The sequence below is a fragment of the Dermacentor andersoni genome, chromosome 1 (genome assembly GCF_023375885.2).
Source record: "Dermacentor andersoni chromosome 1, qqDerAnde1_hic_scaffold, whole genome shotgun sequence".
NCBI classification, from domain to species: domain Eukaryota; kingdom Metazoa; phylum Arthropoda; class Arachnida; order Ixodida; family Ixodidae; genus Dermacentor; species Dermacentor andersoni.
The window spans coordinates 387762100-387774806 of record NC_092814.1 but is presented as its reverse complement, the minus strand read 5'-3'; the positions used below and the strand labels follow the sequence as shown (position 1 = coordinate 387774806).

The window sequence follows — 12707 nt, the reverse complement described above, 5'->3', positions numbered from 1 at the left end:
GCGAGCAGCCACAGTGGAATGCCCTCCTGTAGAGGAAAGGCAACGCGGCATTAAAGGAGCGTTCGCGTTTCACGATATCTTCAGACGCAGCACGCAGCAGGAGAACTGCAGACAATGAGCGTTTTTGTTAACGAGGAATGCTGTATTTCGGCCGACGCGACATGCCTATCGAATGAAGCAGGGTGCAACTTGATAACACTGACGTCTGTCTGATAACATGCGCAATAAATTTATCCTGGATGGAAATTCCAGTTATTTATTTACGAAGATTTCACTAAATTTATGCTGTCGATTGGTAAACGCACGTCTGCAGTACAGAATTTAAGCAGATCCAACGCACATTTTGGAATCTATGAGGAATTTTTGTCAATCGGTCAATCAGATGCTCTAAATCTGCCCATTCCAGCGTCTTTGCGGCGAAAGAAACTTGCGCATGCGCTCTCGCTTACGCCTCCTGCGCAATGTGGCAGACGCGGCGATCACTTTGGAGAGATAGTTGGCATTGGCACTATGGAAACATGCCTGCTACTGTGATTGAATAATTAAAAGCACCGGTCTGCTCTGATGGGGGGAACAAGGATCGATCCCGCAGTCGGGGATGTAAATTGCTTTTTATGTGCAACCTACTCGGCAAGACAGCAGGAGCAGCCAGATCAGGAAAGCGCGGGAGGGTTTCGCAGAGAAACTACACTGCTACGGCATTGCTGTGAGGCCGCCGCATTTAAAGCCCCCGAAGTAACATGATTCTTTTTAACAAGTTTATTCTCAGAAAAAGGTTGTCACAGCAAATTAGACGCGATAATTTCTAAAGAGAACGGTTAGATGTACGAGCTGCACATTCATACTACGGGACAATTATGGGGCCTTTATATTTAAGCAATGTTTGAGCGCGCAAGGTCCTTGTGAAAGAAAACTGGTCACTTCTTCATTGTTTAAAAAGCGAAAATATAAAAAAATATGTCGCTGACTGTATCAAAGTTAACATTGCCGAATTTGTGTAACCACGACAGCATTGCCTGAAGAGGGGCGTGAAGTTTACATTTGTTCGCAAAATCTGTTCTGGAATCGATCTCAAAAGCGGTGCAACCAGTTCGTGGATTGGGTGTACTAAAATGTTTCGCCTCAGTCTGACACGAAAGTTATACGAGCAGTTCTTAAAGCGGCCTTGAAACAGTTTTTTTTTTAAACTAACAACCTGGAGCAAGTTCGATACCATCCAACAAATACATTGCCATATTATTTCTCAGCAACACCTATTAATAACGGAGATAAAAGAGCTCAATGTTTACTATGCACATTCCTACTCAGCACGACGTTTCCTCTCATGTAGGACGGTGCTGATAGCGGTGCCCTGCTTATTGCTCCTTTCCTTTTTTTTCCTCGTTCGGCGGTGCACTGAAGCTCAACGTTGGCGTCGGACGAAGGTGCCAACGAATGAGCAAGGAGCAGTGACAGGACGCGTTGCCGACCGCCGCGTCCCTGTTTCGCTATAGGAAGGGTGCTCACACGTGTGCGCACTTTCTCTCCGGAATTAACGCATCATCAAGAACAATTGACCAATGGCGAACGCCTATGGGTGGTCGGGTTAGCCTATGATGTCATAGGCGGGATGTAATATCAGACCCTAAAAGCTGCAGTAAAGAGTATACTATAGGCGGAATTTTATGCGAGATGGCAGGCTCTATGCATATATAGATGCATCATAGCGCAATTATGTTTTGCTGGAATATTCACGCCGCATTGTCTAATGCTAACTGAACGTGTTTTTAGCGTTCTAGCAGTGTACCAATGCTGAATTACAATGTCGTTTATGTACGAAGTGTTGGGCGGCCTTCGATTTGCTTTTCACGTCGCCGAACCATTGTATTATTTTGCGATGATGACTATTGTCGTTCATCAAGAATTTTCGTGAAGGGAAGTTTACAACCAGCTGGCCGGAACTCAAGGAGGCGCGTCAGTGCGTGCGCCCACACTTGTGGCGGCGATGACGAAAAAGAAACGCCTTTTGATCCGCATAAACTTATCTACACAACTGTTTTGCGGGAAGTTGAACAGACAAGAAGTTACCTTCCTCAATGATGAAACCGAATTCAGAGCGCGCAAAGCGGGCACAGAAACAGTGAACTTGAGTTACACGAAAGCAGAAAACATCCAAATGCCCTAATGAATTGGCGCTGATGAGACCTGGGGGCCAAATTCACAAAATGTGCAAATCTTTTGGTTCGGAAGGGCTCTTCGGCATTGACCGACAGCCGTCGATAATATTATTTATGACTCCACGACTGACGGTTCTCCCCAAATAGCCTCACAAGCGTGATACCTCGCAGGAGCCTTCTTTGAACCTGCCAGCGGCTCCTCGATGGATCCTGCCGACGACGAAAACCTGAGGCAAGCCAAGAAAAAGGGTAATAGCAATTTGTCATACTTGATTGACTTACTCAGACCTCTTTATCCAATAGGCACGAGATGAGTTTGTATAGGTGGCGTCTTCATATGCCGGTGCCGCGAGTGTAACAGCACTTGACAGCGGGTGCAGCAGGCACAGCCGCCAGCTGAGTTTGTTATGTTCGTTAATTTCTTCGTTTTGGCGTTTGCCGAAATATCCCGTAAAACCGAATCCGAACAAACATGTTGCTCTCCCGCGTGCACGGACAGTTGCACGGACCAAACATGACTGAAGCTGGTCAGGCCATTCAGTTCCATCGCTGCATGGAAAATTGGATACTTGGATATCCGCAGTCCGTAGGCAACGGTAGGCTTTGCTTTTGTCTAGTTGTTCTACGTAAATAAAGGAGAAGTTCATTTGCAAGTGCTTAGAGTTCAATGTAAATTGTCTTTACCTCCGCGGATGTAACAGCTACGGAGACTCGGAACTGATGGTGAACAGACAGATTTGGAGTTGTCATTTTGCAGTCCTCACAGTGGCTCCGTCTTTATATTTAGGGTCTATTTTCCTTCCTCGTGCTTTTCAGCTCTGGCAGCGTCTGGTAGAGGATTCTGTGCACTCTGCATTGAAGGCGAACGCGAATGCAGCGGCGTGTTCTTACTCGCCCTCAACAGCAGCCTTAGACGTGCACCGGCCGTCACTGACGGTTCTCGTACAGCGAAACTGTGTGAAATAGACCAAGACTGAACATTCGGCTAGGTTTTTACATTATAATCACCAAGACATCGTAAAAAAAGTGTAACGTGAACGGGGATGTACCGAAACATCAACTGTCGGCGAAGCAGCGCAAAAAGCACAAAAATGGAGATGCACGTCTCCCTTTGGTCGTGATTTTGGTGCTGCTTCGCCAATCTACACCAATAAATAGAAAAAGAACAAAATACCTGCTTGGGTTCCAACGTTTCAACTTGCAGCGGTTAGCTTTCTTTGCAGGGTTCATTTGCAGCCTAATTTGCATTCATTTTCTGCTTTATGTGCTACCTGAGGTCATGAATGTGACTAGCCTCGTACAAACGACGTCATTTCTCAGGCAAACGCACGGAATTGCGCTTTGCAGTTCGCCGGGCCTTAAAAACCACAGTGCGATATCACTGCAAGCGCCGTGTGCGCCTTCGCCCCGTTGTCTGCTCTTACTGCTGCAAGTTGCGGCACTGTTCGCTAGTGCACTGCTGGACAGGTCACTATGTCCACTGCACCACAAAGGACTCACCAAGCGACGTCCAAGTTCTGCTCTGTTAAAGTACATATGAGGTGTTACATTTTGCGCGGAAAAAATATTTCAAAGGAAACTGGCAGCTGTAGGTCCGAGACGTTTTTGCAGATAGGCTATACGGCGCTAGGTACACACGTGCATACAGAAAGAAAAATGGCGACAATAATTGTGTCAATTAACTAAAATGCGCTGATTTTTAATTACTTCGTTTAGGGCGGAATGTACAGAAGTGAAATTGAATTGGAGGATTCATGTGAGGGCAGCGATGCCCTTCCGATGCTATCCTTTTTCGTGCTCCATCGATTGTGAGAGCGATGATATGCCCGCGTTATCAATGGAATCAGCCGCCCATGGATGGTGAACAATAAGAGTGGCATAGAAGCGAACGCTTGTCAGGGTAAAAGCAGCCGAGTTCAGACTGCTGCTCGCGAACATATATGGAGATTTCGAATAGGAAGATAAAGACAACATAGAAGTTAGGAATGAAACCGTAACTATGCTGACTTCAGAAGCAGCAATAGAAATGGGAGGTAAGGCGCCAAGGCAACCAGTAGGTAAGCTCTCCAATGTAACAAAGGACCTAATAAACAAACGACAAAGAATCAAAATGTCCAACTCAAACGATCACATAGAAGTCGCTGAACTGTTTAAGCTGATAACCAAGGAGAAAGTAAGCGATATTCGAACTTGTAGCGTCGGAAAGATTAAGGAAGCAGCAAAAAATGGCCGCAGCATGAAATCAGTGAGAAGGAAACTTGGCATAGGACAAGCCGAGGTGTATACAGTGAAAGATGAGCGGGGTAATGTCATCAGCAATTTTGATCATATAGGAAAAGCAACAGAAGGATTCTATACTGACCTGTACAGTACTGAAAGCAGCCATCCTACCTTTATTGGAAGTTGTGATGAACATAATGCAGAAGCTCCTTACATAACTACGGATAAATTTACAAGGACCTTTCAAGAAAATTCCCGGAAAAGCGGCAGGGTGAGATGGAAGAACAGTCGATTTAATCAAAGATAAAGGAGATATTATGCTTCAAAAGCTTGCGGCCCTTTGCAGACATAGCCTCACGACTTAAAGTGTACCCGAGAACTGGAAGAATATTAACCTTACACTAATTCGTCATAACGGACATGTAAAAAAATGGAAGAATTGTAGGCTCATTATCTTGCTTTCAGCATTGTATGAAATAATCACCAAGAGAATTTTCAGTAGAGTCAGGGCTACACTTAACTTCAATGAACCAAGAGAACAGGCTGGCTGCAGGAACGGTTGGGCACGATGAATCACATCCATGTCATCAGTCAGGTAATTGAGAACGATGAATCACATCCATGTCATCAGTCAGGTAATTGAGAAATCTGCGGAGAACAATCAGCCTCCTTATATGGCTTTCATAGCTTATTAAAAGGCATTTGATTAAGCAGACATACTAGCACTCGTCAAGACATATCGTCATCAAGGAGTAGATGAGGCATAGCTGATACATGTGGAAATATCTAGAAAGACCCCATAGCTACCTTGGTTTAGCACAATAAAAGTAGAAAATTACATATTAAGAAATGGATCCGGTAAGGAGACACAATCTCTCCAATGCCATTCACTGCATGGTTAGACCTAGTCAAGCTATTAGACTAGGAAGCCTTATGAGTGAAGATCAACGGCGAATATGTCAACAGCACTCGATTTACAGACGGCATTGTGCGGTTCAGCAACACTAGGGATGAACTGCAAGATATGATTGAGGACCTTAATCAAGAAATTGCAAGAGTGGGGTTGAAGATTATTATGCAGAAGAAAACGGTAATATTCATTAGCTTGGAAAGCGAACAAGAATTCATGATCGCCGGTGAGCATCTAGAGTCTGTGCAGGAGTACCATCATCTCGGTCAGTTACTCATAGGAGACCCTGATCAGAGAAGGAAGCTTACAGAAGGATAAAAATGGGTTGGGAGTGCATACTGCAGACATTACCGAATCTTGACTACGAAGTTACCACTGTCGTTGAAAATAAAATGTATAATGTTTGCATTCGGCTGGTGCTAAAATATTGGGCATCCACATGGAGGTTAGCAAGGAAACTCGAGAACAAGTTAAGGACCACGCAAAAAGTAATGGAGCGAAAAATGTTAGATATAACGATAAGAGACAGGAAGAGAACGGTGTGTATCGCAGACCAAACCAGTATAGCCAATATTCTAGTTCACATTGGGCCAATTAAACTGAGCTGGCCAGGCTATGTGATGCGTAGATTATTTAACCAATGGACTAATGAGAGTTACATAATGGGTGCCAAGGGAAGGGAAGCGCTCCCAATCGAGGACCGCATAATATACGGTGGGCGGATGAAATTACAAAATTGGCAGGTGCAAGTTGGAATGAGCTGGCGCCAGACGGGCGTATTGCGAGATGGCTGGGAGATGCTTTCGTCCTGCAGTGGACATAGCATATGCAGTTGCTACTGCTGATGATAAGCGAAAGCAAGGTATCGCGGCCCAGCTCCCGAAAGCACGCCGGGCGGCTATCTTGCAGCAATGGCACGGATTGTCACAGCAGTGAGAACGCTGCATACAGCAAAATAAGCAGATGCAGCGTTGCGGCATCTTGTACAGCAGGTGAAAACTTCGCCACATCCACTGTCGGGTAGGCGCAGGTGAATTTGGCAGGTGATGGGGAAACAGTTTTCGCACTAGTACAGTTCGAACATAGGTCTCAGAACGTCTCCGCCCGGGGTTGGCGCTGCTGCCAAAGTGTGGTCGATAGCGCTCTATGCAGCTCGAACTTGACAAGAACCCAGGTGGCGCTCGTGTCAGCTCCTGATAGCGCGCTTAGCGGCCATCTTCCAGCGATGGCATGGGTTGTCGCAGTAGTGAGAATACTGCACACCGTAGAATAAGCAGATCCAGCGTTCAAATCTGGTACAGCAGGTCGAAATACCGTAGGTGAAGCGGTGAACTCGGGTAGGCCAATGGGAAACAGTTGCAGTAGGAGCAAAGTTCAAATATATGTTTCAGAACGTGACCCGCCGGGCTGCCAGTGCTGTCAGAGTGTGGTGGACAGTGGTCGAACACAGCTCTACCTTGACAGTCGTCTAAGTGGTGCTCGTGTCGGCTCTTCATAGCGTGCCGGGCCGCGAAGCACGCAGCTAGCTAGTAGACGTCTACCTTATAGCTTGATCTGGATATGTTACCTCTCGTTTGTAAGCTGCACTCAAGACATGTACCCTTACAAGCTAGATGGTAGCTCGGCTAATGCTCCCTCCACATACCGCTAGCAGCCACATTGCGAAGCACTGCATTAGCTTCGGTGCAGAAATTCCATGTTCAGGCTTGTTTCAGCTTCGCAGGTGCTATAGTTTGCTCTACATACCATATTTACGCTCTCGAAATGCAGAATTCTTGTTTTACATGTCACTACGAAAGCACAAGACAGGCAATGACCACAGTTAAGAAACTGTGGTCAGTCTCTTTCTTGTGCCAAGTCGGTTCCCGACCAGATGAGCTTTTGACAAGCCCTTGATTCTGTAACACTAATATTGCACACATAGCAAAGTGATAATCGTTTCAGGAAGTAATCATTACAATGTAGCATAATACGTTTTGTCAATACGTTGCACCAGCACCGGAATGATTATCTCAATGTTCAGAAAGAAATGTACTTATGCTCTACATATTGTTTTCCCACACGTTCATTTTAAACTGCGGCACTGTTCCTGCTTAAGCTTATGCAAGTGCCGTATTTACTCGATTCTAAGCACCCCCTTTTTTTCACGATCGCGATGCCCAAATTGAGGGGGGGGGGGGGTGCTTAGATTCGAAAAATCTAGAATGACCCCCGCCCCCCTCCTTTATTTCGATGCGACATCACGACGAGACGGGTGCGAGAAATAACATTTTATTTTGCAAACATCCAAAAGAAAAATCGGTGCAGACAGTGAACCCACCGCTTGTGTCGGATGCTCAGTCACTATCACTGCTACTCACGAGTCCGCGCGGCTCTGCAGTCCGGTTGTGCGGCAACATCGCGCGGCGGACGCCGTCTCAGCGCGGGACTCCGACGGCTCCGGCTCGACGACAGAGTGAGCAAGCGCGTTTCGCGGCCTTGGCTACGCGCTCTTCCTAACAAATAGGGGGGTGCTTAGATTCGCATGCAAACTTTTTTCCCCAATTTTTTCGCAAAAATAGAGGGGGGTGGCTTAGAATCGCGAAAATACGGCATAGGCATTTCTAGTAATCAAATGGCATCTGCACTCACCAGCTTTAATGTGTACCAGAGTTGATAATAAAACATTATTGGAGGTTTTCATACAAAATCTGACGTCTGCCGCTATGCATGTGTGGCACAAGCAGCAAGTGTTCATTATGCCACTTTATCCTTAAGAATTTAAGATAAAGCTTAAAGAAGTGTTGCAGTTTAGCCTAAGCATACTCTGAGTCACATAATAGATCCCAGTCTACTGGTCATGTTTAGCCATTCTCCACGTTCGAGCACCATGCCTGTAAATTATTATTCACTTTCTGAATCAGAAAATAACTATTGTTTGTGAGACTAGTGGATCAGTATTAGCATGCTATACCGTGCATATTCGGCTCTAACAGTGCACTTAATATGCATGTCTGTATGAAATATTGCAGTAAACGCCCAATTATATTTCCCTCTTTTCCCAGGTCATGAGTAGATTAATCTGCACGTGCATCTTATGTGCCAGTAGATTTGCACTGGCAGGAACGTGCATGCATTCATATGGAAAAGCCACATATACTATTTCCACGACCAAATACAGCCTTTAACTACCCCTATCACGTCAGGTGAACTGCACTCTAAACGGCTGCATGTAGTATTAATGGCAGCAGGACTGAGTGGTACTGTGTGGAGAGTGCATATTAAGCAATATAAACTAGCATGCGGAAGCGATGTTTCCTGTCTCTACACAGACACAACCTTGCCTCATTGTTCTTAGATGCTTAAGGGAGCAGTAAAAAAAATTAGTCTGTTTCATAAACACCATTGCGATTTTGTACCGTTGCTATGGATATGACTAAAGAGCGGCTCCTTAGTAAATGCAACTTCCTTTCAGATGATTTAGGAATCGTTATTATCAATGCAGCAGAAAAAGATTGTCCCGTTAAAATGGTAATTCAACTGTTTATAAAACGAGCACAGGGACCAATCAGGTTCGTTTGAGAGCGTCACCAAATGTAGCAGAATATAATTGCAAATAAAGCAAGCAGTGCAGTGAAAGAACCGGCTAAGACTCGCACGGTATTGTAAACTTAAAAGGCAGCAAAGGGGTACTCGCAACGTTCTACTGACTATATGTTTGCAGTAACCAATGTTCTAAAAGACTTATTTTGTGTAAATCGTGGCTGCTAAACTATACCATTGCCACACACACACACACACACACACACACACACACACACACGCGCACACACGCACACGCACGCACACGCACGCACACGCACACGCACACGCACACGCACACGCACACGCACACGCACACGCACACGCACACGCACGCACACGCACGCACACGCACGCACACGCACGCACACGCACGCACACGCACGCACACGCACGCACACGCACGCACACGCACGCACGCACACGCACACGCACGCACACACACAAAACTGATTTGTAGTGTTTTCAAAAGATACCAATTGCAATTTCAACTGAGCTGTGGCTGGCATACCATGAAGAGCTCCCAGTGGACCCTGGAGCAATGTTTTGATTCGGAGGCCCACCATTTCTGCTAACTGGAAAAAGCTTATTTTTACCCTGGAATACCTTGTTGAAATTTTCTACCAACAACCGGGACTCCCATGGATAAAGTTGGTTAATGAGATCACGGGTACAGAACTTCCTTTTTCGTGTCACCTCAGGGAAAGACGCGGCTACTTACTCAGGAATTGGCGGGCTCAATGGTTTCTAGTATTCTGCACGAGCTGAAACAAGATGTGAACAGTGTAAAACATATTGTGCGTTAAAATTATTACTCCCTTATAAAATCAATGCACCTAGGATGAACTCAAAAAACGGAGTACTCACACTAACATTTTCTGTCCCATTTTCCTACTTTTTATGTGGTTTCCAAGGCCCGGATTATGATATGGAGCCTCAATTGATTGAGGAGCACAAATAAATATTACATCACACTTTATGAAACTAGTTTGAAATAGTCTCCAAGGGCAGCACTATTTTAGAATTGAAGCAGGAGACTGTCCCCATCATCGAAACCATAATTGCAATCCATGCGGTGTTACAAAAAACTCAAGCACGAGCCATTTGGTTCAATCCAGTAGTTGACGGTGATTTAATGGCCTTGTCACCAAAACGTATCAAATTGACCCTGCCAAATGCGCGCTTCTTTTTTAAATGCAGGAGGACTACCTCCCCTGTTATGATCTCTGATCTCTGTTTTCGCAGCATGGTCGTAATGTGAGCGTGTGTGTACGTGACTTTTGTGTGTGGTACACTGAGACCACCACGTCTGAGTTTTGGTGACATGTATAGACTTCTGTTTCACATCTGAAGCCGCACTACTATTGGCGCATGATTCGAGCTGTCACACTAAAAGGTAATGTATTAATTATTGTTTATGTATGATTAAACAAGGCACTGAAGCTCCACAGCCTAATTACTGAGTTGAGACCAATCTATTAGAGGTATAAAAAGAATACAAAAACATTTGTGGTGCACTCCTAAAAACCTAATTGCCCTCTTGCCAGCAAAAATGAAAAAGAACTTCATTATCATTGTTTTAGAGCCAAATTCACACAGAATATGGTAAATTTCAAAGGCGAAAGTCCATTTTCATTACTGAATAAAAACACAACACTAATTTCCTTGTTTTGAAGCTGACATCTTTTAAATATCACAATTTGGCTAGGTAGAGTTCAGACGTATATATATAACTAAATTAAAAAGCTAAAAGATTCTCCAACAAATGCAAGTACAGCTCATTTTCATATATGTCAGCAAACACGGTAAGCGAGTTTTTCAACTGCCCTCATATAGTAACCATGACGCAGATTAAGAAAAGACCCTCTTTTACCTACTTGCCTATCTTGCCGCAGTTGTTAATGAAAGCGGGGCCGCAGGCCGTGTATTTCGCGGCATCGTGGGACCTGTGGGTCGCGGGGGGGGGGGGGGGATATCCGCGTCCTGCCAGGCAGCACGCATTGCCTATGCTGCCAAAGGGGAGCACAACAGTGAGTATTACACGCTCGTTGCAGTTAAGGTCGAATGACACAAAGCTTATCCGAAGGAAGCTGATCGCGAAAAGGGACCGAATTCACGAAGCTTTTGGCTCGCAACTGCTATCTTCCATTGGCAAGCCACCTGCGGTAATATTAGGTCCCGTATTAGGATTACCTGGCATGGGCTCTTACGAATGATTCCTGCGTAAAAGCTTTATGTGAATAAAGACCTGGCCACTCACACATACTTGGAAATAAAATTGCAGTTGTCGAGTGTTTGCTCGCATAGAATTTATTTCAAACGTCTTGCTGAACGTTCAACTACGGTTTAGCAATCTTAGCTGAACATTGATTGTCAATAAGTGCACTTTATATGCACTGCAAAATTATTTACACTTTTTAAAGTGAATGAGGGTGTGAATGTGTCTGTGACTCGCACCCATACATCCTTTCTGGGTGCGAGATAGAGACCAATTTACACGGTCATTCACTTTTAACGGCGTAAATTATTTTACCGTGTGCCGTAATACTTACCTACTGCTTGATCAAGAGCGCCAAAGTGTTGCGCACTTCTTTTGACAGTATTCAGCGGCGGTGGCGGCACGCCCTCCCTGGCGGACCTGCTGCCCTTTTCGGCCAGCCCCGGCGACAAGGAGGAGCGGCGCGCCACACTCGTGTTCCTGCTCGTGTTCGCCACCATGCTCGCCGCCTCCGCGGGCGGCATGCTGCTCGTGCTGCTCTTGGTGCGTCTGCTGAGCGACAAGCAGCACGGCACCGGAGCCAACTACAGCGCCTACGAAATAGCCAGCCCCGTGATCGCCAACGCTAGCAGCACATCCACAAATGGCGGGTCATGAGGCTCTCGACGCACGTCCTTCTGCCGACAAGAGACCGCTTGGGCAGCTGTCGATCCAGTTTTATTGTTCGCCAATCCATAGTTTTCAAAATATTTATGTGTACAGTTCTTGTCGCGGTTGAAAGAGTGAATATGAATAAGAAATGTACTTTTCAGATGCACAGCTAATTAATGTCCCGGCTACGCGGACAACCAGTCGGGCCGAGTTTCGTATGCGGGCATAACATCGGTGCGCACTGGTCGGCGGTGCACTTTGCTTTCGCGACGGTGAACGATTGTCGTGCAAAGCATTCGATGACCCCCATTCCCGAGCAGAATTTACCGTTTAATCGTGCGTACTAACAAAATATCTAGAGGTTGGTTGTTGCTTAGTAAAGATATGTTTTGAAGTATGGGGCTTTTAAATGCTGGGGTCCGGGCCAGGTCACCCCCGACCGTTGTGCTGCCCCTACCCGCCGTTCTTGCCCATTTGGGCTGGGGGCCAGCTTCGAAACCGACCACGGCTGATTTTATTGTGATAACAATTATGTGGACACTCCAAACTAATTTTCGCCGCCGCCGTCGTCGCCGCCGTGAGGTTCCGCATAAAGTCCAAGCGCGATAACATCGCGGCCGCGCGCCGTACTCGGTTGGTGCGAGGCAAAGCTTTCGAGAGCGAGCCGAGAAGGGGGTTCGATGAGGCCGTGTCTTCTCGCACGCGCCAGGGGGAATTAAATTAGGCAGTGGAAGAGAAAGGAACGAGACAGCGAGAGGATTTGTCTTCGTCAGGGCTCCCACAAAAATGGTTGTATGTTGAAACGTTGGCTCCACATTGTGGCTTCCCTTGCTGACCTCGGTTATACTCCTTGCAACCTCTGTGCTTTGTTTGAATGCATAAACCGAGATCTCTTTCAGCATTTAGCCGTAAATTGCGTTTTCCAAGGACCTGCGAGCATCGTTTCGGCTTGCTAATATGTTTATTTAGTGTCCTTGTTCATTCATACAAT

General features: G+C 45.9%; 1 protein-coding gene across 1 annotated transcript in view; it reads left to right on the top strand.

Moving 5' to 3' along the window:
• Positions 1-11918, top strand: part of LOC126518729 (uncharacterized) — a 65262-nt gene extending 53344 nt beyond the window's left edge. The window contains exons 2-3 of the mRNA XM_050168497.2: positions 2328-2405; positions 11448-11918. Of these exons, the coding sequence (XP_050024454.1) occupies positions 2360-2405; positions 11448-11722 (321 nt within the window). The 5' untranslated portion in view covers positions 2328-2359 and the 3' untranslated portion in view covers positions 11723-11918. The remainder of the gene's footprint in view (positions 1-2327; positions 2406-11447) is intronic.
• Positions 11919-12707: the final 789 nt, after the last annotated feature.